This window comes from Acanthochromis polyacanthus, chromosome 21 (genome assembly GCF_021347895.1).
Source record: "Acanthochromis polyacanthus isolate Apoly-LR-REF ecotype Palm Island chromosome 21, KAUST_Apoly_ChrSc, whole genome shotgun sequence".
Lineage (NCBI taxonomy): Eukaryota > Metazoa > Chordata > Actinopteri > Pomacentridae > Acanthochromis > Acanthochromis polyacanthus.
Window position 1 is genome coordinate 5,166,610 of NC_067133.1, and position 24,848 is coordinate 5,191,457.

Sequence of the window (24,848 nt, forward strand, 5' to 3'; positions counted from 1 at the left end):
GTTGTGTAGCCCCAGTGGCCTAATGGATAAGGCACTGGCCTCCTAAGCCAGGGATTGTGGGTTCGAGTCCCATCTGGGGTGAAAGTATTTTGCCTTTTCTGTTTTTCCAAAGCAATAAAACACTCAAGATATTACGTTTCTTTTACCTCCCGTGTTCTTCGTTTGACCAGTTTGCCTCAGGTGATGCACATGTTCGCTTCCCTTAGCCTCCGACCCGCAGCCAATCAGGAAACGCTCCGCTCCCGTGACTCCCGGACTTTCCCTCTGTCATATAAGATTTGAGTTCCTCTTCTCCTACGGTAGTTTTGTCCGATCGACTTCATAATTCTTTTTTAGTTTCAGATTTTACCTGCATTTTCGCAGACATGCTTTTAATACGGAGACTACTCGTCGTGCTTCTATTCAGTGTGGCAGCGACCTTCGCCTCAGCCGACAGTAAGTAGGTCGAGTTTGAGAGAAACCACGGCGGGGTTGTGTAAGGATCTAAAAAGGTTTATTCTGCATGATTTAACTTGTAGTGGTTGGCTTCAAATGTGCATGCTGTTTTGCATGAATGGATGTGACTCAGACTCCCTGTCAGCAGCTGTGATTTAACGTGCTTTGTGTATGAATGTTTGAGGTGAATGTGTTTTGTTCAGAGCAAATCCCCCCAAACTCACATAGGATCTTGTCATGGAAATGTTGACTTTTACTTTCATTTTGGGTTGTCTTCATAAATCCATATAGACTTGATTCAGTGTGGAGACATTTATATGAATACAGAAGTAGAAATGCAGATGTGCACGATGATAGATTTCTCTTGAATGGGATGTAAGTCGACTTGCCATGTGACCCCCAAATACTTAAAGATGTCATCTGTCACTTCAGTCCAGCAAATAGTGAAGAGTAGAGTTGCATCAATATACTGTTGTACAATTAGTACATGTCAGTGTCAGCTAAAACACAGTTGTCAACGTTAGCTGATCATTACACACCCATTAGGCATAATATGATGAATTGGTTTGACATCAATAAGCATTTATAGACAGCAAAATTGGTCCATGCCCATCTATAAAGCTCTGTGGGGTCACAATACCTCAGCACCCTTCTCACTTTCAGTTCTAGTAGTTACCGTCTGTCCACCTCCAAGTGGTTGCTTTTGAATATTCCCCCGGACTCTAACAGACTTTGGCAGAACAGCGTTTTCCCATCATGCACAGAGGTCATGGAATAATCTTCAAAAAGTCTAAAAAAAATAGAAACATTCATATCGACTAATGAGTTTAAGAGTATTATAAAGAATACACTGAATGAGGAATGTCAGTGTTTTTCCAAGTAGGTCACTGTCCTTGAATTTCTGTCAATCTGTTTTACTGTTTTATTGTTTTGTTTATTTTGTTTATCATGTGCCTGTTGTATAGAACTTTTAAATTGTGTATGGCTGCTACTTTGGCAAGGTCTCTGTTGTAAAAGAGATCTCTAATCTCAATGGGACTTCCTGGTTAAATACGGGTAAATAAATAAATTATGACCACCTGTGTGATATTGTTTTGGTCCCCTTTATGCTGCTAGAACTTCTCTGACCCAGTGGGGCATGGACACAGGACCTCTGGGGATCTCCTGTGGCAGGGAATTCTGTGGGTTGCAGGGTGGGACCTACCTAGATCAGACTTATCCTGGCACATCCCACAGATGAATGCCAGGACTCAAGGTTTCCCAGCAGAACGTTGCATTATGACAAGATAATTGATGTTATTCCCTTCATCTGTCAGTGGTCATAAGGTTTAAGACCGCCTGGTGTATATCTAGGATTAGACAGGCTTTATTTCTAGGAGCCAGTGCTCTAACTTTATTATCTTTAACTGCCATCGGTCAGCATGACTGTTGTCTGTGTAGATTGCCAATCATCCAGATCATTGTAATCCTTAAAACCTCAGAAGATGTCTTTTTCAATCTTCTTCCAAGAGGCTTTCCCATTTCTGTCATTTGGATTAAAGGTGATTAGATGTCTTCAACCACAAAAGAGAAGCCTTGTTGTCTTCTGCTGAAGTTCTCGAGATTACACGACTGCTGTGTGCCATTTCTTGGATTGTGTTTTTGTTTTGTATGTATCTTCACTGTGGGGATTTACTTTTCAGAAATGACAGCAGCCACAGTATACTGGGACGCCCAACACAAGATAGTCCAGGTGAAGGAGGGAGTGCTGGAGACAGAGGGGGATGCTTATGGCTACCTGAATGATACTCTGTCCAGTACGGGCTGGAGCATCCTAGAGATCCGTGCCGGATACGGAAGGACCCCTGAGACTGATGAGGTTACTTTCTTCCTGGCTGGCTTCCTCGAAGGCTTCCTCACTGCCCAGTAAGTGTCTTCAGGGTGATTACAATCCTCTCTGTGATATTTGAAGGCTGCTTATGTCGTCCCAATGATGCCAGTTGAACATCTGATACCCAAAATCAAACGGCATGGAATAAAGAAGGGAAACTTGAATCAACTGGAATGTTAGAAATGTTTCTTTTCCTGCATACGTTTCTAAAGTATTGACACTAACTCTTCCTTTTGAGGCAGATGATGGACCACTACGCCAACATGTATCCGCAGCTGATCCCCGACAAGGAGACCCTTGACTTGGTTCAGAGTTTCATGATGTGAGTTTGTTCTCTTTTCCTATGAAAATTAAAACCACAGAGACAGTACTGCAGAAACATACGGTACCCAAACAGAGTCACTGTCATTATCTTTCATATCCTCTTCTCAGAGAAGTTCCTCTCGTGGTCTGCCCAACTTGCTGTGAGATGTGGCTAAATATTTAAGCTCTCGCTGCAGTGTCATTTGACTGCTCTTGACCACATTATAACAAAGTCCTGACACAGATTATGGTACAATTGAGCAAATAAAAAAGTTTGGTTGTATTTTCACTGCAGTGCAAGGTGTTTATACTTTCCCATCCACGGCCTCTCCTCAGTTTAGTCAATTTATTAGCATCTGTCTGCTAGACTACATGTCTGTGGAGCTTTTTATGATGAGCTCAATGTTTGATTTTTGTTTAATGAACAGTAAAATGCCACTCTTGTAGGAAGCAGGACTCGTGGGTCAGACAACAGGTGAGACAGAACAAGAGCTCCGATCCTCTGTGGAGACATGTAGGCTTCATCGTGGCCCAGATGGACGGACTGCAGGCAGGAGTGGCAGACTGGGCTAAGAAACATGGAAAGAAGGTAAAACAGCCGTAGATTGCCATTTTTATCCTACAGAACCGCAATTTAACATGTCTAAATGTTTGCAAAGGGAACTGGAAATACTAATAGCTTCATTAGAAGGCAGCTGGACTTCTCTTTTCAGTTCCTGATAATGTTTTATCCAAAAGACTTCTTCCCTTCTATCTAACCGATGGGAATCTCAGGGAGTAAATCTCACCTTCACATGGCGCAAGACCTGTTAGCAATCCAAGACTCACATGCCTGAACGTGTGGATGGTTGTTCAACTGCTTGGTGACAGATTACTCAAGATGTTGATGATGGTAAAACTTTCTGGCTAAATATCTCAAGATTGCACTATAAGTACCTGATAAGTGATGCGGTAGACCACCTCTTCCAGTTTAACATAGATGTCCTTTTAAGTCTTCTCCCTGAACGTCTTTCTTCTGAAAGGAATGTTTCTTTTCCTGTGTTGTGCTTGTGCAGCTGTTATTTAGTCTATAATCCTGCAATGTTAACCTTGTGAGTGAGTGTTTTAACTTTAAATTGAATCAGTTTATGTCCGTTGCTGGGTCAAAAAATACCCCAATATGTTGTCTTTAGAGAAACACTGTCTTGGTTTCTGAGGCACCTTATCTCCATAAGGGATGTCCAGCTCCAGATGAGTATAGCAGTCTGTTGTGGTAACAATGATGGTTTCATTTAGGTCTGATCAGATTCTTCCACGCGGCTCTGTCCTTAGCCTTCCGCTGCCAGGAACTCCTGTCTATACCCAGCTTCTTCAAAATACTTTTTACAGTGTCTTTCAATCTAAGTCTTGGTCTACCCCGATTGTGTTTGCCCTTGCATAACTGTGAGTAGAGTAACTGCAGGGGAAGACGCTCGTGGTCCATCCTCTCAACATGACCGAGCCATCTCAGGTTCATCCGTATTAGTATGTCCTCCATTGATGGTAGACCAGCTTGTTTCAACACTTCTATGTTGGTTGTCTTGTCTCTCCATGAGATGTTCATTATTGCTCGAAGGTGTCTCATCTTGTATGCGTGGAGTTTCTGTAGACAGTCCAAGTTTCAGCACCGTGCAGTAGAGTAGTAGCAACATGTTGATTGTTCCACAGTCTTTCCCTCATAAACCAAAAACAGAACTCCAGATGCCTTCTGCTAAAGAACATTTGACTACCATGATCTTGATGATTGAGAATCTACTCTGAAACTAGGAATCCCACGTTGAGATTCTCACAGTGCTCACTTCATCTGACTAGTGCGCCACACTTTTTTTTTCTCGCCAAGTTCTTATTTCAAAGAGGAAACTGCATTGCGACCTTGTAGTCTATGTTGCTTTGAAATTTAAAGGGACAGGAGGGTTTACGGTATGTCTCTATGTATGCCTGTTGCAAGGGAAAAGCAGAAATATTTGTTTTTCTAAGAGTTAGTTTTTGATTCACTTTGGAAGAAAACACCCCTATGCTGCCAGTGAGATTGTATTACTGTCAGTAAAATGCACGAAATAGTGAACTTCAGTTACTAACACTTTGTAAATAGCTTAGTTTTATTTGTTTTAAGCGTCAGTTTATGTTCAACAAGCAAAAGAAGATGATTAGTGTCTGTTATTTTGAGCATCTTCATTGCTTTGCTTTGCGTTGGATTATCAGCTGTCTCACTAAGGAGGCAACTGTACTTTTAAACACTCATTTGCAGACCAGCTGTTTCTCTGCTGTCCTTCCCACAGCCAATGTCGCTGTTTGAAATCCAGTTCCTGAACTCAGTGGGAGACCTGCTGGACCTGATCCCAGCGCTGGTCCCCAGCTCCAATTCTCCACTCAGAGACTTCAAACTTCCAGGGATGGGACACTGCTCCGCGCTCATCAAGGTCAGAGGTCAAAATACGTCCCGCTCAGGCTGTAAGAGCTGCTGCTTGCTGTACATGAAGGAATCCACACAGCATCAGAAAAGACAGTTATATAAAGGAAGTTCCTCAGAGCTTTTGCATAGCGGATTAGTAATGCATCACTGACATCAGCTGTAGTCTGATGATTTCCATAGAGGTGCGAAAGGAGAAAAACAAGCATGCACCACAGAGGAATGGATTTCCTGTGTAATCTAATGTGCTGGTGCGTTGCATTTCATCTAAATGAAAGAGTATTAATCATTATTGCTTCACTTATTTTATGAAAACAGACATTTTAAATCTTTTCATTTTCATCAGAGGACAGTTTTGGGTGTGCGGTTGTCTTGTTTGTGGCATTACTGGGGTGATTGTTCCAAGAGATGCAGTCGTGTTTGTAGTTTCATTTGCTGCATAAACTCCCACACACACTCGCTGAAATCTAAACGTGTATTGTGTGGGATGAGAAAATAAAACTGAAACGACGTGTTTGCACATCCATGAAAATATTTTAAAAATGCCTTCAGAGAAATGGCTCTATAGGCATTCAGTCCCTGGTTCCTCCTGTCCACATGCCAAACGTACAAGAACCCGAACCTCAAGGTGCTCCCAGGGGTCATGGGAGAACTGTGGATTTAAGCTGTTAGTGTGTGAATGTCTGAACGGGAGGTGAATGTTGTTAAGTGCGAGGCCTGGCCAAGTTAATGCGTTATTAAGGCATTAACACGAGTTAATTAACATCAGCAATCGTTTTATCACGCGTTAATGCAGTTTTTTTCATTCTTATTATTGTGAAAGTCGTTTCCTCACTGACTGACTCCACAGACAGACAAACCATGGATCACAGGAGGGCTGGATGTTGATCAGGACTTGGGATGGGCGTCAACACGTCTCACCCAAACTAACAGTGAAAGGAGGCTTTAGCAGACTGGTTTGATGCATCATGTGGGAGAAACGGAGATAAACTAAAACAAGACAAGCTAACAAATGCCGCTGCAAAGTAGTTAACTATAGACTGCATTCTGATTAGTTTTGTGGAAGATGTTGGTCTGAGGAACGTTCTTAGGATCGCAAAGAATGACGACCGGCATCACTAGTGGACTACCCATTCACTGGAGTTACAGTCCTCCTAATGCAGGACTGTCGTATTGAATCCTGCACTTTAAGTTCACTTTGCTGTTTTTTTGTTCCTCTTCCTCAGATGCTGCCAGGCTTCGAGAACCTCCTGTTTGCCCACTCCAGCTGGTACACCTACGCTGCTACGATGCGGATTTACAAACACTGGGATTTTCGCATCACCGAGCCGCACACTGCCACTGCGAAACTTTCCTTCAGCAGCTACCCTGGTATGTAGGAACCAGGAATTTTCCTCTGCAAGCAGTGGCATCGCCGCTCTGTGCATTCTGTGTAAACAATGAGTTAACGAAGTCAGGAGAGCAAATAATGAGTCAGTAAGGTCCAGAGGGAGAACACTGTCTTACACTGTTCATCACATGATCCTATGCTCAAAGATTTCTGCCGCCTCATCCGCCCCCTTCACTCCCACTCAATGAATCCCATGTTTAGAGTGTGGTTTCCTTCCGTCTTCAGGTTTCCTTGTGTCTCTGGACGACTTCTACCTGTTGGGCAGCGGTCTGATGATGACCCAGACCACCAATAATGTCTTCAACTCCTCCCTGTTTCACCAAGTCACCCCAAACAGCCTATTTGCTTGGCAGAGGGTCCGGCTGGCACACAGTTTGGCCCGTACTGGAGAAGAGTGGGCCAAAACCTTCGCCATGCACAACTCCGGTAAGTGGAGCTCGGTAAATGCACATTTGTTTGGCGACACAGCAGATAAATGTTTTTAATTTATGCAGTTTTTATTAATTAGTAAACAAATAAACATAAAAAATGACTGTAGAATGCCGTCATTTCTACCTTTGTTACGAGTCTCATAACGCAGCTGAAAGCACAAATTCATTTTAGGAATGAGCAGTATGTGTGCTATGGGTGGTACAAAATAACACTCATAGCACCCCGTAATGTAATAATACTCTGAAAATGTAATAAAATGTGCACTCAGCTTGATAAAAACTGTACTAGAGCCCACTGATGTGCTGCATGTGATTAATTATTTTCTCAAATCTGATCATGCTTTGGATGGATAATCTAATATTACGCTTTTTTCCAGTCCAGACTTCTAGATTTTCACAAGACTGCGTCGTGAAATTACAGATGTAGGTCATTAATGCTACTGATAAATAAGACAAAGTATTCCAATCTCACATTCAGTTCCAGTTTTTATCATATAAGACAGTTTTAGTCGTTTTCTTTCAGCTACAACTGTGGTAGTTAAACAGGAGCAAGTATAAAAGCGTTCTTTGCACGCAGTAAACTACTGCAAATCAAAGGTGAACAAGCAGGCTGTAAAGCTCTACTGAAATGATCCTCCAATGGCAGGCTTATGCATCCAGTTAGTCAGACTAAAATGTCGATAAACCCCAGAATTTAGAACTCATCCTGAAGTTATCTGGCTAACCTCAAATCCTGCTTCAGAGCAGACATCAGGTTTTACTGCGTGACTGATAAACCAACATGTAACGATCCAGAATCCAGGTCAGATGAGCGTCTGAGCTGCACTGGAGATGGACATTTTTTGTTCCTTAAACCTTGTTCTCCATTTTCTAGACCAAGGATTTAAAAAAAGGAAGAAGCTTCCTGATGAAAACAACCACAGTTCAACAAAACAACTCTCACTAACACTTCAATTTAGAGACGTATTCATAAGCATTCATCACAGCTTTATACGCGACATCTGACACAAACATACAGAAGTGCTCAGAAATCTTTGCTCCATGTCACCAAACGGCACAGTGACTACTTGTAACCTTATAAATAGGCCGACTGATTACAAGTTTATAGACTCCTGTGATAATAATTAGAGGACACACATTGATTGATCGTGTCTCGTTATTTTCTTTGTCTTTTCTATGTCTTTTCTAGGGGTACCATCATTTTTGTCCAGGCCTGTTTCATGAATTTATTTTTTAAAATAATTCTGTTAAACCACGGTTCAAGAGCAATATCTGATTTTCATTGGTTCATTTTCATAGAATTTTTATTTATTATTACTTTTGTCAGATTCTAATTATTTCTGTGACCATTGTGGGTTTTTTTTTTATTAACTGAGGGGTACCAACAGTTTTGTCCACGTGTGTAGCTGGTAGTAAAGTCCTTTCAGTGGACAAACTAACCCTACATCGTCCTCACCTCTGACCCCTGTAGGTACCTACAACAACCAGTACATGGTTCTGGACAGGAGCAAAGTGAAACTGGGCCACAGTATCGACGATGGTGCTCTGACTGTGGTGGAGCAGATCCCCGGCTTGGTGGAATACTCCGACCAGACGCAGGCTCTGCGTAGAGGTAACTGATCATTTCTCACCGTTTTATGCCGTGTTTGACTCATTTGATTGTTTGTATATTTCCTCTTTGTCCCTGCCTCTGTCTGCCACAGGTTACTGGCCATCCTACAACATTCCCTTCCACCAGAAGATTTACATGCTGAGTGGTTACGGAGAAATGTGGAAGGAGTATGGAGAGGACTTCTCCTACGATCTCTGTCCCAGAGCCAAGATCTTCCGCCGTGACCAGGCTGCCGTCAAGGACCTGGACTCCTTGAAGCGCATCATGAGGTTTAACGGTGTGTGGCTGCATTGCATTCGATCGGTTTAAATGACCGTCATTTAGGAGGTTCTCCTTATCAGCCAATCAAAGTAGCTCTGATCTGTTGTCACACAACTGTGAATCTTTGCTTCACATGTAATTCAGCAGCAGATCTCTCATAATAGTCAAATTAGTGTTCTGCTTATTAGTAGCCACCTGTTTGCACATGGCATTTCTGTTGGGTTGTTTTCAGAGTACAGGAAGGATCCGTACTCGAAGGGCGACCCCTGCAAGACCATCTGCTGCCGTAACGACCTGAGAGATGAGAAGCCTTCACCAGGAGGCTGCTATGACACCAAGGTAGAAATAACACACATACGTTTTGTAAAATCAACAGCCTTTCAGTTCTGCTCACCTCAATTCAGCTTTATTATTTGTCCTTTGAAAGATAAAAGATCATTTGTTTCGCAGCAGCTTACACAAGCATTCACAGTAACAAAAAGCTAATTAAAGAAGATGTTTTTGTTTGGTTTTTAAAAAGTAAAAACCACATGAAACAGTAAAAACGCAATGAAAACCGTAAAATAACAGAATAAAATGTAGACAATAAGTATCACACGAAACATAAAATAGACATTAGCAACAATCTTGGTCATTCATGTAGTCAATTATAATTTGGTCGGCGGCAGCAAGACGGAATAAAAAACAGGATAAAGTGCGTCACAGTAGATGATAAAGTACAGCAGTAAAAACACAGTTTATCACCTCCTCTTCTCGGCGTTTGTAGCTCAAATAGAGGTAAGCGCAAAGGAGAACTTGTACCTCTGCCACTGTGTGGTTTGGTTTGTATCAGCCACACAGCAGGACAGAAACAGACTACAGCGCACAGTACGGACTGCAGAGAACTTCATCAGAGCCCCCCCTGTCCTCCATCCAGGAACTGTACTCTGCTCGAACCAGGAAGAGGGCAGGAAACCTCTTTAGAGACCCCACTCATCCCGGACATAAACTGTTCCCCCCCCCTCCCCTCTGGCAGGCGCTACAGAGCCATCTACACAAAACCCTCCAGACACAAGAACAGCTTCTTCCCCACTGCTATCACCCTGAAAAAACAGCTGAACCATTCCTTCACACCTGTACAACAGGCAGTGTTCCAATCGACAGTGTTTTTTTGCGTCATGAGCAACATTCTCTGCTTTTTACACTGCTCTTTTAACCCTCGTGTGGGTCAAAATTGACCCGTTTTAAAGTTTGAAAATGTGGAGAAAGAAAAATATTTTCACAGTGAAACTTCTGTTGTCCACATTTTTAACATTTATGGGAAATCTTTGGACATTTTTTGGTGGAAAAAAAAAGAAATGTTAAACATGTTTCTTAAGAACATTCACACAAAAAATCAACCAAAATCCAGCAAAATTTGCAGGATTTTGGTTGATTTTTTTGTGTGAATTTTCTTAAAGAAAACATTAGAAGTTTTACTGATGTGTATGTAATCACTTTAGAGATTTTTAGGATTTTTTGGAAGATTTTTACTCATTTTTTGAAAATATTTACAAGAATTTTCTTTCCAAATTTGGGGGATTTTTTTAAAATAGAACTTTTGAGGGAAACTTTGAAGGAATTATTGGAATTTTCTTCCTGAAGGTTTTGCAAATTTTCTGAAATTTGGGGATTTTTTTTGCTGAATTTTTCTATTTTTTTCAAACAGGGAAACAATATTTTTTGATGCCCGTAAATGAGGACAACAGGAGGGTTAATAGCAATTACATTTTTGCACTACTGTGTTTATATAGTCCTTTCTAGCTGTAAATTTCTATATATGATGTGTTACATTTAATTGTATTCCTACTATTTTTCCCTCCCTGTTCCTCTTTCTATAGTTGCTTTATTTTTTATTATTTCTCTTCCATATTCCTCGGGTGACACCGACACCAAAATCCTTGTGTGTTGTGTGGCCATTAAAGCTGATTCTGCTGATTTTTCCCTCCCTTGTGTGTTGTCCTGCGTCCAGGTGACAGATTTCCACATGGCTGGGGACTTGCTTGCGGAGGCGGTGAACGGGCCCACGACACAGGACGGACTCCCGCCGTTCTTCTGGAAACAGTTCAGCAACATCAGCCACCAGGGCCTGCCGCAGTACTACAACTTCACCTTCGTCAAGATGCACCCTCGTCTCTTCCAACCATGAGGCGTGTGTGTGTGTTCGTGTGACTGTGAATGTGCGTGAGATGCTTTCAGAGAAATGAATGTCCGGGCTCACAGGTACAATCTGATGTTTTATACGCCCATTTACAAAGAATTTTGACCCGCAGGACGACACGAGGGTCAAATAAGCATTTACGCACATATTTTACTCAGGGTGTAGTGAATGATTTCTGTGGGATTAAAGCAGGAACTGTGCAGCCGTGTGTGCCTTGAACACTGATAGTAACTTTAGGATTTGATAAAATGTCAAATCAATGCACTAAATCAGTGTTTGCACCATCTTAAATACTATTTTTTTCCTCTTAACTTTTTAAATGATTAAATATCCTCGAAAGTGCAAAACATTGTTTGAACAGTAAATCAAAAACAATCAGTGCAATGTCCTTCTCAGGGCTCTTTTATCTTTTCTGCTCATGCATGTGCATCAGTTTCTTGTACTGTGCAAAATAAGAATATCTCAGGTTTGTATTTTTGCATGAGCCTGTGTGCTGTCTTTATTTCCAGTTGGATAATAAAGTTTTACATTTGTACCAGCATGGTCCTGTCTTGAGCTTTTTTATTTGTTTTTATTTACCTTTATTTAACCAGGAATTCCCAGTGAGATTAGAAACCTCTTTTACAAAGGAGATCTGGCCAAGGTAGCAGATAAATGAAATGTATAAATTGTATGGCTTGAACTATCGTGCTGCAGAAATTGTATGTTTTGTGTGATTTGAATTTGAGTGTGTGATTCAATTCACAAGTCAAGTTTAGTTCCTCACAACCCTAAATTGGTACGGTTCAGCTCAGTTTCAGCAACAGAAAACAAAGTCAACTCAGGTGGAGGTTTTGCAATAGTTTCCCACAAACCCAAACCAGGAAATCAGTTTTGGAATCTCACTTTAAGATTCTGCTTTGTTGATACAGGAAAGTTCTTTTTTGAGAGAACTTGTTTGTGGACCCGTTTGTCTTGTTCTTCCCCTACAGATGTATTTTAGCAACACAACTATCACCCATATCGTCTCTGATCTGGTTGCACCTCATCTTTATTGTGCTACAGGGGTAAAAATGAAAAGGTTTGAATGAATTTCTTTAGGTCAGTGGTGTCCCTTAACCCTCCTGTTGTCTTCATTTACGGGCACCAAAAAATATTGTTTCCTTGTCTGAAAGAAATCCAAAAATTCAGCAAAAAAATTCCCCAAATTTCTGAAAATTTGCAAAACCTTCAGGAAGAAAATTCCAATAATTCCCTAAAAGTTTCTTTTAAAAGTTTTATTAAAATATCCTCCAAATTTGGCATGAAAATTCCTGTAAATATTATTTAATAATGAGTAAAAATCTTCCAAAAAACTTAAAATATCGAAAGTGATTACATATATATCAGTAAAATTTCTATTATTTTCTTTAAGAACATTAAAAAAAAATTTTGTGAATGTTCTTACATTTTTTTAACATTTCATTTTCCCCCAAAAAATGCTCAAAAATTTCTCAAAAATGTTGAAAATGTGGACATCAGAAGTTTCACTGTGAAAATATCTTTTTTTTTTCATCCTGTGGGTCACATTGACCTGTTTTAAAGTTTGAAAATGTGGAAAAATATGTATTTTCACAGTGAAACTTCTGATGTCCACATTTTCAACATTTTTGAACATTTTTGAACATTTTTTGGTGTAAATAATAAATGTTGAAAAAACTATTTCTTTAAGAACATTCACAAAATAATCAGCCAAAATCCAGTGAATTCACTGGATTTTGGCTGATTGTTATGTGAATACTCTTAAAGAAAATATTACACATTTTACTGATATATATGTAATCACTTTAGATATTTTTAGGGTTTTTTTTGGAAGATTTTTTACTAATTTTAAAAAAATATTTACAAGAATTTTCTAGGCAAATTTTGGGGAGTTTTTTGATGAAGAAAATGTTAGGGAAACTTTTAAAGAATTATTGGAATTTTCTTCTTGAAGGTTTTGCTAATTTTCAGAAATTTGGGGATATTTTTGCTGAATTTTTCAATTTTGTTTTTTTTTCAAACAGGATAACATAGCTTATTCTCTGAATAGAAACTGGCAGGGCTGACTTTTTGCATGATCCAAATCCTTGTCGTTGGTTGCTGCTTGAAGGTTGTTATTGTGGGAAGCGGGTTTTGGAAACGGTAAGACGTAGATAGCAGAAGGAGAGGAGAGAGATGAGTAAATAAATGGCAGGTTTAAACCCAAAGAGTACATGCAGTGAGTCAGATCACTCCCCATTCAACCGCATACAACTCAGTACGTAAAACCAACCACAAAGTGTTTTCACTGATCTGTAGCAATTCACAGTATTCATATTACTGTCATTAGAAATGTAAAAATCCATCTATTTTACATGGAAGCAAAGAATTTATACCTAAAGGACACACAGAAGCAATTTAAATACTCCAAAGATCCTACCATGCCTGTGTTTGGATTGTGGGAGGAAGCCAGAGCACAGGGATTAACGCGCAAACTCTTACAGAAAGGCTTCAGCAAACCAACAGATTCAAACCCAGAATTTTACTGCTGTGAAGTGACGCTGAAGCACCGTGACGCTCTCGAACCTGTAGCAAAAAAAAACGTGAAGCTAAAGGCTGGACAGACACAGTGAGATGTCTCAGGTCGGTTTGGCACAAGAGTCTTAGGTGTAGTTGTCTTATGGCCGTTAAACTGTAGTTAATTATTTAGAGTGTAAAAAGTAAAAATATAACTAACCTCCACAGATTATTTAATCAAAGGAGAGCTTATTATACTGTATGTGAGATTTAATGTATTTCTACGGTTTTCTTTGAAGTCTAAACTGACATAAAACACAGTCACGGTTTGGTTGGTTTCCAATTTGTCACATTTTGACACTATATGTCGTTAAGCGATTGTTTCTGTAGCTTCTGTCTTCCTCCCAGGTTTAGGTCTTGAAGATGTAGCTGGAGGTAGACTGAAAGATATTTCATTGTATTGAGTTTTAGTAATTGTCTGGGATGTTTTCCCTTTGTGTTTGCAGTGGTCTGATCAGTCAATATAAATGTCACCCTCCTCCAATTTTGTTAGATCAGTTGAGTTGATGTGTTGTTGTGATCATATAGTTTTGTTTGGTTGAGCTTTTAAGAGGCCTTGTTGCTTACTTTCATCCATTTGTGATTTTTGATATTCTTAGAGGGTAAAATATAGAGCCAATTTCAAAGTAAACTTGTGTCTGATTGACTGCTCAGTCATAATTATATTAGGTGACTGAAAGTGCAAGATTTAACCCTCCTGTTGTCCTCATTTACGGGCACCAAAAAATATTGTTTCCTTGTCTGAAAAAAATCTAAAAATTCAGCAAAAAAAGTCTCCACATTTCTGAAAATTTGCAAAACCTTCATGAAGAAAATTCTAATAATTCCTTAAGAGTTTCTCTTAAAAGTTTCATTTTTTTTTAAAAAATCCCCCAAATTTGGCAAGAAAATTCTTGTAAATATTTTCAAAAAATTAGTAAAAATCTTACAAAAAATCCTAAAAATATCTAAAGAGATTACATATATATCAGTAAAACTTCAAATATTTTCTTTAAGAACATTCACCAAAAAAAATCAACCAAAATCCAGTGAAATTCGTTGGATTTTGGTTGATTTTTTGTAAATGTTCTTAAAAAATATTTTTAATATTTATTTTTTTTCCTTCAGAAAATGTTCAAAGATTTCCCAAAAATGTTGAAAATGTGGACATTGGAAATTTCACTGTGAAAATATATTTTTTTCCACATTTTCAAACTTTAAAACGGGTCAATTTTGACCCGCAGGACGACATGAGGTTTAAGTAAACACCACATGATAGATTAGGTCATTTGTAATGTCTGTCAGCGTTGATCTGTCATTTGACATTCCTGACTGATAGTGATCGATCTTCGTCATCTCTACATTCAATGTAAATGAGAATCCACGGGCTTTTCCTGTTACTATGAGATGTCAAAGTGTCTGCTATGTAAAAGATCTGTTCAATCCAAGCAACAACTTGAAAGTCAGGAACTCGTTTTTTTACGACAGAAACTTGTCGTCTCTCTGCCTCTCAGCCCACAGGGGAGTAGCAGTGAATCACTCTTTCCTAAATGGAGGAACTGAAACGTCTGTTAGGCCTTCTGCATTCATTTCATAAAGCCTCCACTTTACATCCCTCCTCCTTTTTGCTGGTTTGTGTCACAAACCCGGGTTCGAGGAGGGTGACACTGCAGCAGATCTCATTGCTCACCCTGCTCCAGCCATGGGCAAAAAGGACTGTCCTGAGGGCCAGAGGTGGGACAGACTCCTCATGGCCTGTGTGACCGACAGTAAAGAAACCAGACTACGGACTGAACAACCCAGAGGTGAGCGTCACTGATCCTAGATTCTGGTTTTGGTTTTACCCGATATGCCTTTCTGCTTGTTAGATGTTGCCCCATTCAGTTGGTCTCATCTGATTTTCTGTTCCTTTTTCATTGGTAAATAATTCATATCCTACTTAACTGCTTGTGTTTCATAGCTGTTCTAGAATGTAAGCTGTCTTTTCTGTTGAGATAGTTAATCTGACATTCCCGTCAGAGCCGCCCATGACCGCCGTTGGCCAGCTCCGAGCAACAGAAGCCACAACCCCGACCGAATCCATGATGGCACTGAATCCATTCCTGTGGATCTTTGTGGTTCTGGCCACACTGGGCTCCATCTTGGCTCTGGCTCTTTGGTTTATCATATACAGACGACAGACCAGACGCAGCAGCACCCCCGGTAAGCATGATTATTTGTAAAATGGAATCTTTACTTAAAGGCCAACATGTCAACAACATTGCCATCTGCTGTAAGAGTTGTTAAAAGTCATTATTTTAAGAGCTTTTACTTTGTGTGGAGTTTGATGGTCATGCAATGGTGTAATTTGTGTTTCCTGCCGTTGCTGTTTACGTCTCCTAATAAATGGAGCTAAAGTAGAGTACAAACATATCAGATCCTGTAATGTGTCAAAGGGAATGATTGATCCTCCATGTGTTAAATTAAACTTATGATAGAACATGTACTTCTTCAAAATGTCTCTCAGTGGGGAGTACTTGTTCTACTTAAAGGGGATCTGACAGAAGAGGCATTTGAGAATCGTGCCGTGGGGGAAATGGGGTCGCAGGCAGGCAGGTGATGAAGTGTGACGTTTCTCACAGTAGAAACTCCGCAGTTTCTGTTCTCTTCTTGTCAGGCGTCCCATGGGTCAGCCCCACTCTTTTACCAGCTATTCTTGTTTCAACACACATCCGTTGCATGGGCAGGACCAACAACCTTAAAAACGCATAAACTGACTCTTCCACAACCAAACATGTCAGCGACAGTAAAGACAGATCACTTAGGATTCAATAAATGTGAACATTTGCTTCATGAAGGAAAGTAAAAATTTTTTAAAAATCACACACAGCTCTGACGGTCATGTGATCAGGGGACTGATTTATGAGATAAAGATGCAAACATGATTGTGGCCATTAACTTCTAAAACACTCTCAGTCTCAACTAAACTAAAAAAAATAAAACGAAAGAAAGGTATAGATCTTGGGGAAGATGAGAAAACAGATTCACTTTCACAATGGCATGTTTTTGTCAATTACCTGTCCAAAAAAACACATTATAGAGGAGATATTCAGCTTTTCCCACTTCGCTGCGGTGAAACATGCAATTTTTTAGTCATAAGACAGAGGCTTAACAAAGTTATTTGTTTGCTAGAATACAAAATATTTTAGTTGCACACTCTGCATAATTTCACCATTCTTCATTACTGATAATCTGATGTGAAAACATCATCACATTGCAAAAAAAGTTCTCTGATCCTGTTTTTTCCAGTTAATACATGTAGAAATTACAGTGTAAAACACAAGTTAGTACACCTCTAAGCAATGACATGAAAATGCCAAATGATTCAAGCTTGTCTCACCTCTCAAAAACTATATTATTAGAATAGGGTCGATATATAATTGAGTTATTTTTGAAGTCCATGGGGAAAATCTTGCATACATTTTTATTTAAAGTAAAAATACTAATTTTTTATGTTCATTATGATTATGTCTTTACAAATTACATAATTATTGATTATAGAAACAATCACTTATTAATAAAAATGACTCGATATCACTAAAATGTCAACTAAATAACTGTCCTAATTTAATACCAACCACCTTCTAATTAGCTGAACAATAATAAAATGAGCTTTTTTAAATTGACATAATCGTGACAGATATTTCTTTTTTTGGCAACAAATCAAATTTCATATAGAAAATAACAAATCGTATCTGTGTCCATGAAATCACATTTCAACTGACTTACCCGTTACCATAGATACGAATCAGTAGCTAGGACACGCCCCTCTGCGCTGCGTGCTATAACAAGGCTAAGCTAGTGGGGCAAAGTTTCAGAGCATTCCATTGATGTAGACGGCGTGAAAACTAAAACAAGAAGTATGCCGTCTCACTGTGCTGCATACAATTACACACTACGTTGTACGATGGAGACAAGAACACTTGGAATGACTTTTCAAAGGTAAGAATAGTTTTTGGCTCTTTTTCATTATTAAATCTTGTTGAGAGCTTCCAGTCTGTGAGAGCTAACTAGGTAGCCACTAGCAAAACACTGTCGCGAGCTAGCAGCTTGACAACCAAATACCAGACGATTAGTAATAGCTGTAGTATAGCGGTACAAGCAGTAGTAGTAATACTAAAAGTACAAGAAGCAGCAATAGTAGTATAAATAGCCGTTAGAGTCGTAGAAGCAGTATCAGCATTTGTAATAGTATTACAAGTTGTAGTAGCAGTGACAGTATCAGCAGCAGTAGTTAGTGTACTAACACTGCTACTAGTAGTAGTTGCATTACTATTAATACCACCAATACTACCAATAGTAGTTATAAAGCCGAACTCCTATAAATCCAGATTACCATCTATGTTCTTCCTCCAAACCTATTTTATGATTGGGATTACAGGCAATTCTTTAGGACTGCTCTCACATAATTGAAATGTTACTAAACAAGGTTATACTTATCAAATTAAATAATTTTAGTCTCCAGTATATTGGCTTATTCGGTTCTTTGTTCTTAATTTATTTGCATGACTTCTTTTTAAATATGTTGTGTACAGACTTATTTACTTGTCTGTCTACTTTTCTTACTCCATGTAGTTTTCCCAAAGACTATGGGTTGAGGAGGAAGTGGAAGCAGCTCTGAGGAGAGAGGGGTTTGCTGCAAATGATGAGTGGGTGCTCTGCAGAGATCATTTTAAACCTGATGAGTTTGACAGGACTGGGCAGGTTTTTTGGCTGAGACCTGGTGTCACTCCATCAGTGTTTAACTTCCTGGCTCATCTTGGAAGAGGATGTGACAGAAAGACCACGACCAAGCAGGCTGGAGATCTTAGGCAGCGTCTCCCTCAGGTGGGTGTCAACAGTGTTCACGGTCAGGTCTGTGGTAATCCCGTCAAAAAACAAAACAGAAAAAAATCAAAATTATAAATCAACATGTAACCAAAGCACTCTGTGTATAACGCCATAGAAAATGTCAAAAGTATAGTCTACTTTTCAGGAATAACATAGTATGGCCTGTAGTTCATAGTATAGCATGTCGGCAACAAAAAAAACATAGATTGTTATGTGGTTCAAAAATCACAAAATGATAGGATGTTGCCTAAAATTGTCAAGTATGATAGCAACACAAAAACAGTCCAAACGCTGGTTTCCAGAGGGTTAGGCGAGTATTTATTTGAAAGAGTAAGTTTACAACAACACAACATGTGAGGGGGTTAAAAGCTAATGGGTGTTAGTAAAATAAAAATAAATCAACAGAACTAAAAGTGAACTTCACGTTGACATTGATGGGCATTCCAACCAGGAACAAAGTAAAAGATCATCAATACGACAAAAAACTCTTCCTGTTCACCTCTTAAAATCCAAAAGCACACCGCAGTAGCACCCTAAACTAACACTACCAATGTGTTCCCTGTTTTACTTTCTGAACAGTTCAAAGGTCCCTCTCTATCTCCCCACACATCCACCAACCACTGGAACACATCTCCAAAGTTCTGCTGAAGCTCAGCTTCCCCTCAGAAGAAGTGCCGCCAGATGAAGGAGCCTTTTGAGAGGCAGCTGGCATCGTGATTGGACTGTGCTTTGGTCTGATCCAATCCAGCTTCAGCTCCAGAGACGGCAGGCGGGACGAGTCAACGGAGGCCGAGTGGATGAAGGCATGAAGCCGAGTACAATCCAGAAAACAACAGAGGAGTGCAGCGGCCCAGGACCAGAAAAAACAGAGTAGCATAGTATGTCTCTGAGAAAACATCATAGTATAGCCTTTGGTTCAAAAAACACCATCATTTACATCATATATTGTACAAATAAGTCAAAGGAAAGAGACATACATTGTAGAATTGTAGTAATTGTGGGCTGATTTACTGATTATCACTATTTTAGTTTTTACTGATTTACGCTAATAAATACATTTTAAAATGGTGCTTTGGCTCTGAACCTTTATCTAGCTGTGGTTGTCTGTCTTCTGGAGCGATTTGATTGGTTATACGTCACAAATAAAACTCCTTTAACTTAACACGTGTAAACAAAACAAAAATGTATCAACAAAGTTTTCTGTTAGAGTTTGTCTTCTTCTAAGTTTAACTCCAAGATTTTAAATACTTTAATTTACTGCAAACGAATATCTCCTCCAAATGTCTCACTAATGATCATTATCAGCCTTAAAAACCCACAAAACACCCGTCTATACTGGACCACACGTAGTACAGTCTGGTTCCCCCTTCTATAAATCTGCTTGGAATCTTCCACTTCCTGTTTGTCAAAGTGGCCTTCTACCTGAACAGGTTTTGTTGGAGCTCATCAACAAACATTTTGGGTAACTGCACTTTAATATGGATGGATGACACTGAATTAGAGTCTGTTTTAATGAGACTGAGATCAGATGTGTAGCTCTGTCATTAAATAGGAAATTATTTCTCAGAATTCACACAGAAAAGTCTGAAATGTTTGCTAGGTTAGCGTCCCACATGTTCTTTGGCTCAGCTAAAGCTAACTCTCTCCAACTTCTGGATCTCTTGAGTTGCTTGTTGTTCAAATATCTTGCTAGAGGTGCTGAAGCTCAGAAAGTCTGAGATGTTTGTTCAAAATAAGCTCATTGTCAAGTCTTTTCTGAACTGTCCTCTTTTGTTTGAACTTTCCCTAAACTTAGGAGTTGATGACAGAGCAGCACATCCAGACTCAGTCTCATTTATGTAGAGATTAAACTTCAGTGTCATTCATTGATGTTAAAGTGCAGTTTTTCACATGTTTGTTGCACATGCTCCCGACCAAACCAGTCCAGGTGGAAGACGATGTGAAGAGAAGCTCCAGAGGATGAATATCACACATTTACGTTGGAAATAAATGTGCTTTAATTAGACATTGTCATGAAAAGGTTGGATTTCCCTTTAATTATCAAATCTTTGAGTGTTTTGTTGATGTTGGTTTCTAAAAGTTTTCTGACACTCGGCCCCAAAGATCAAAATCTTCTACGGCTCACAAACTGCAACAATTCACACATTGTCCATTGATCAACAGATTAATGGACAAAGAAAATGTGTTTTCCAACATATATGGCTGAATTCCTCCAACATTACAGGATACATACAGTTTTAGTTCAATTTTATTTATATAACCCCAATTACAGGTCAACTTGTCTCTAGGTGCTTTATTTTATATTTTTTTTCATATTTAAAATATGACAAAGTAAGAAATTTAAACCTCTTGACTAATCCAATTTATTATTTAGTTTTTGAGAGACTAATCGACAATTAAAACAACTTTCTCCACTAAAACTAATAAACGTGAGGTCAAATAGAAGGAAGAATTTTAAAAACTGCAGTCCCACGATGACAAGAATAAAGTTCGTCAACAAAAACTAAATCTGCTGCTGGATTCCATTAAAGTCCTAATAAATGATAAAGTGTGATACTAACGGTTTGTGGTGCTAAAAATCTCAAAGTAAAGATATCAAGTTGAACATCTGGATGGAGGCTGATAAAAGTTGACCTCCCTTCATTTCTCTGGAGCCGACTCCATGGATTTTAGGGATGCTGGTTAAAGACCTGCTCTTCTAGTTGTCTTCTTCTATTCGCTGTAAAAAGTTACTCCATCCTCACTGACTTCAACACCTCTTCATGGTATATTCCACCTTTAAACTCATTGACTACTGTAAACCTTGGCGGTTGGTCTGATGGTATATTCCACCCAACATCCTTGAACATAAACTTAAAAAGTTTGTTCAAAGGAATATTTCACCAAAAATCCTTCAATGTAGACCAAAAAATCCTGGTGTAAAGGAGTATTCCACCTTAAATGTAGACCTAAAGGATGGTTTGGAGTAATATTCTACTCTAAAATCTTCCAATGTAGACCTAAAAGATTTATCTGATGGTATATTCTAGCCAACATCCTGGAACATTTCCCTAAAAGGTTGGTTTAATGGTATATTCCCAGAAGAATCCTTGAACTTTGGGCTTATTGGTATATTCCACCCAAAATAGTTGTACATACAACAAGAAGTCAGTGTAAAGGAAATGTAGTCCTAAAAGGATTGCTTAAAGGAATATTTAAATGATTATTTTAATTATTTAATACCCTGTTATCAGTCAGAACCCTGGCAAACTTATTTTCATCATTTTTTTAGTGGAAGTCACAAATAAAGGAGCTCTTCGTTTTTACCGGCGCTACTGAGTCAAAAGCTGCAGTTTCAACAAGTTTACAATTAAATCTTTTGATCTAAAACATATTGTCTACAGATGTATTTTTTTGTCTTTCTATTCTTGTGTGCTCACTCCTGTCATGTACTGTTAGTTAAAAACTTTTTGACACTCGACCCACAACATGCAAAATTTTTATTTCAGTTGTTATTGCATGTTAGATTATTTAATAATGTTGCATTTTGGTGACAATCTCATGAAGCAGAGTCACATATGGCCTCATCTCCACAAAAAGGTAGAACTAAGTTGACTGTTTAAAACACTCAGATGCCTTTAAATCAGGATAATTTGTTTGAAAAAAATACAGGAATTTCCTTGATCTGGAAAGAAGCAGACACGGTGATGATTTCGGGACACGTTATTGCTCCGCCAAGGAATGCAGCAGAGTTATGTGGCGATTGACGTTGGTTTGTCTGTTTGTGTGTCTGTCTGTTCTCAACGTTACTCAAAAACGGATTAATGGATTTGGAAGAAATTTTCAGGGAAGGTCAGAGAATTGACCAAGTGATTAGATTTTGGCAGTGATGTGGCTTATAGTCTGGATACATAGACTTGTTAAAGATTTCTATGTCATTGTGAGATAGCGGCACAGTGTCACTGTAACTATGACAAGTGAACACGATATCAGCTGCCTGCTGACGATCACGATTGCGATCCCACTACAAATCGAAAAGAAGCCTCCTTGGATATAAAATAATTTAAATATTATAGCTTTGCTAATCTGAAAATGGTCATAAATCATGTACACCATTAGCCTAGACGCGCTAGACACCTGCAGTATAAAGGCAGAATTGCAAACAGATCACTGGAAAATGTGCAGCAGACTAGTGTTTTCCGCTCCTCTGCTATTGTGACATTATGAGGCAGTATGCTAGCCTAGCCGCGCTAGACAACCCACGGCAACGAATTTAATTCTCTGCCAGGGTGGGTCTAGTTACCCTCGGTAAGCCTCGAGGTTGGATTCTCCTAAAACCGGCCGGACGAATCACCATGAAGTGTAGAGTCAGAAGGCGGGCGTAACTAAGTGAGGACAGAGGCGCGATGATTCTGACAGAAACAACTGGAAACAACTAGCCTAGCCGCGCTAGACAACCCACGGCAACGAATTTAATTCTCTGCCAGGGTCGACAACAAAAACGACAACAGTCGTTGAGCTCCATTAGCACCGACTCGGAATAATCTTTCCGTTAACATGTCTGTAATATACTTGAGCTTCACCCATTGACTGTATAAATAAGGCTTCACCGAACTACCGCATCCTCTGATTTCCGGCGCTCTCGGAGCCTATTCGTTGCACTGATTGGTTGTATACCTACCCAATTGCTGCAGAGTGATTTGATAGACAACCTTTTAGCCCGCCTCCCTCCCTGTCGAGCTTCCCTAGACCCTTGTGTCTTCAGAGCATGGGTCTAGCGCGGCTAGGCTAGTACACCATCATTAGCTTAGTGATTTAGCTAATTTAATGATATCTTCATTGAAAACAAATATTTTCGTTCAACAATAAGGACATTTCTAAGAGACCTTTTGAACAGTAGTGTATGTGATCAGCATTCCAGTTACAAGCGACATGTGTGTTGATCGATGAGATCAGAAATGTAAATATTCAGTGAGAGTTTCTGTTGTTTGTTCAGCAGAGGAGGCGCTGCCAGCACTGGAGCTTCTTCACAACACAGACCCACCTGCTGAATTCCATTCAGAAAGAAACGGCCAAGGGGAGATGTTTCAGAGAGCAGCAGAGACCTCTTCGCTCTGTCATCACCAGCATCTGGGGGCCCAGACTGGCACAAAATGGGAGGACAACTTCAACGCATGCAGAGGCCCTGCAGGACATGCAGGACCGGAGGGGGGTGGAGTTCTGTCAGCATGCAGCACCATGGTGGAGCACAGGATCCCACTTCCTGCCACAGAGCTCGGCGGCACTGCCTTAGTTACCACGAAAACCGTGTAGAGCCGCGTGTGCTGGTATTACTCATGCTGTGACATGATTCAAAATTGTATCACCTCACAGTAATTGCATTACTTCCAAGCTGAACAGCAGGGCATTTGCTCATATGTAAAGATGTTCTGCCGTTCTTCAGGGACTTTGCTCTTTGCTGGAGGGGTTGAGTTGCTCTGCCTTCCTCTAAAATACACCTAAGGTGTTCTGTTGGTTTCAAGTCTGGCAACATACTTGACCAGATCATAATGTTCATTTTGATCTTCTGAAATACTCCAGTGTGATTTTTGGCAGAGTGCTTTGGATCATTATCATGCTGGAACTTTCCTCTTCTACCAAGCTTCTGTAGACTAGCTTGTCAGTTAGTATTTTGGTACATCCACAGGCCTCCCACCTCCATGCTTCACTGTCAAAGGTAGACTTGGCCGGATTCACACCAAACATGCTGACAGCATCTGAACAATACAAATTTACCAGGTCAGATCTGACAGTAAAGGAATCTTAATTTTGCGCTTGAGAGCAACAAAGAGTTTGTTATTAAGAGAAATTCTCCACTTGCCAGCTTCGCAAAAATGCAATTATTGAGAGGCGATAAAGTTTGGAGTCCTCTGACATTTAAGTGATGTTGCACCTCTGTTGTACAATGTAAATTTGTTTGTCATATTGTGGGACTCGTCTCCATTTTGAAGACGAAAAACAAGTTTGATTAAGGTGAATTTACAAGGAATGTCAAGTCGATTTAACGTCCTCTAATGTGATGGAAAGATGTGTTCTTTGAAGCTTTTCTTCACTGTGTTTATTCTCTGTGAGCTGAGAATTCTACCCGTCTACCATGTTTTTATGGTTTAACTATTAGAATTTTCTACAGTTGTTGTTGTTATCGTTGTTTCTTATTGCAAAGTGTTGTTAAAAGAAAAAAAAACAAGGAAGCTGCTTTGTATGTTTTGCCATTTTTCAAAGATTTTTCATTAAAACACAAAATCATCACAGACACATATCTGATGTTCTGAAGGAGATATTCTTGGCAGGTACTGTTTGGATATAGTTCCACTGTATTTGCAACAGAAAAAACTATTCAAATGGTAAATAATTTTGTGGATCACGGAGCTTCCTGCAGATAGCACCGAAACACAAACAGAATGATGCCCGAAGTAAAGTAAATAAGAGCAGATTTGATACCTTCCCTCATTATCTGGAATCCTTTGGGAGAAAAATGACCATATTGGTTCACTCTCACTCTAAAATCCATGTAGTT

The 24,848-nt window shown here is 39.5% G+C and overlaps 2 protein-coding genes, 1 long non-coding RNA gene and 1 other non-coding gene across 6 annotated transcripts; all 4 read left to right on the forward strand.

The window, feature by feature from the left end:
• Positions 1–8: 8 nt before the first annotated feature.
• On the forward strand, positions 9–81 carry trnar-ccu (transfer RNA arginine (anticodon CCU)). Its single transcript has one exon. It is a non-coding gene; the product is annotated as a tRNA-Arg (tRNA).
• A 101-nt stretch (positions 82–182) lies between these two features.
• Positions 183–11,450, forward strand: plbd1a (phospholipase B domain containing 1a). Its single transcript, XM_022217957.2, has 11 exons — positions 183–435; positions 2,118–2,340; positions 2,544–2,627; positions 3,056–3,197; positions 4,906–5,046; positions 6,263–6,407; positions 6,652–6,852; positions 8,329–8,469; positions 8,561–8,746; positions 8,963–9,069; positions 10,721–11,450. Exons 1-11 carry the CDS (start codon positions 366–368, stop codon positions 10,895–10,897), a joined length of 1,617 nt encoding a protein of 538 aa, XP_022073649.1. The 5' UTR covers positions 183–365; the 3' UTR covers positions 10,898–11,450.
• Positions 11,451–15,002: 3,552 nt separating this feature from the next.
• LOC110968127 (uncharacterized) lies at positions 15,003–24,588 on the forward strand. 3 transcript variants are annotated; one of them, XM_022217952.2, is made up of 3 exons: positions 15,003–15,249; positions 15,443–15,646; positions 23,289–24,588. In XM_022217952.2, exons 1-3 carry the CDS (start codon positions 15,147–15,149, stop codon positions 23,603–23,605), a joined length of 624 nt encoding a protein of 207 aa, XP_022073644.1. In that variant the 5' UTR covers positions 15,003–15,146; the 3' UTR covers positions 23,606–24,588. The 3 variants fall into 3 exon arrangements, with proteins under 3 accessions (XP_022073644.1, XP_022073645.1, XP_022073646.1); XM_022217953.2 differs by having other exon boundaries at positions 23,292–24,588; XM_022217954.2 differs by having other exon boundaries at positions 15,464–15,646.
• On the forward strand, positions 17,993–19,194 carry LOC127531661 (uncharacterized). Its single transcript, XR_007938799.1, has 2 exons — positions 17,993–18,310; positions 18,893–19,194. It is a non-coding gene; the product is annotated as an uncharacterized LOC127531661 (long non-coding RNA).
• Positions 24,589–24,848: the final 260 nt, after the last annotated feature.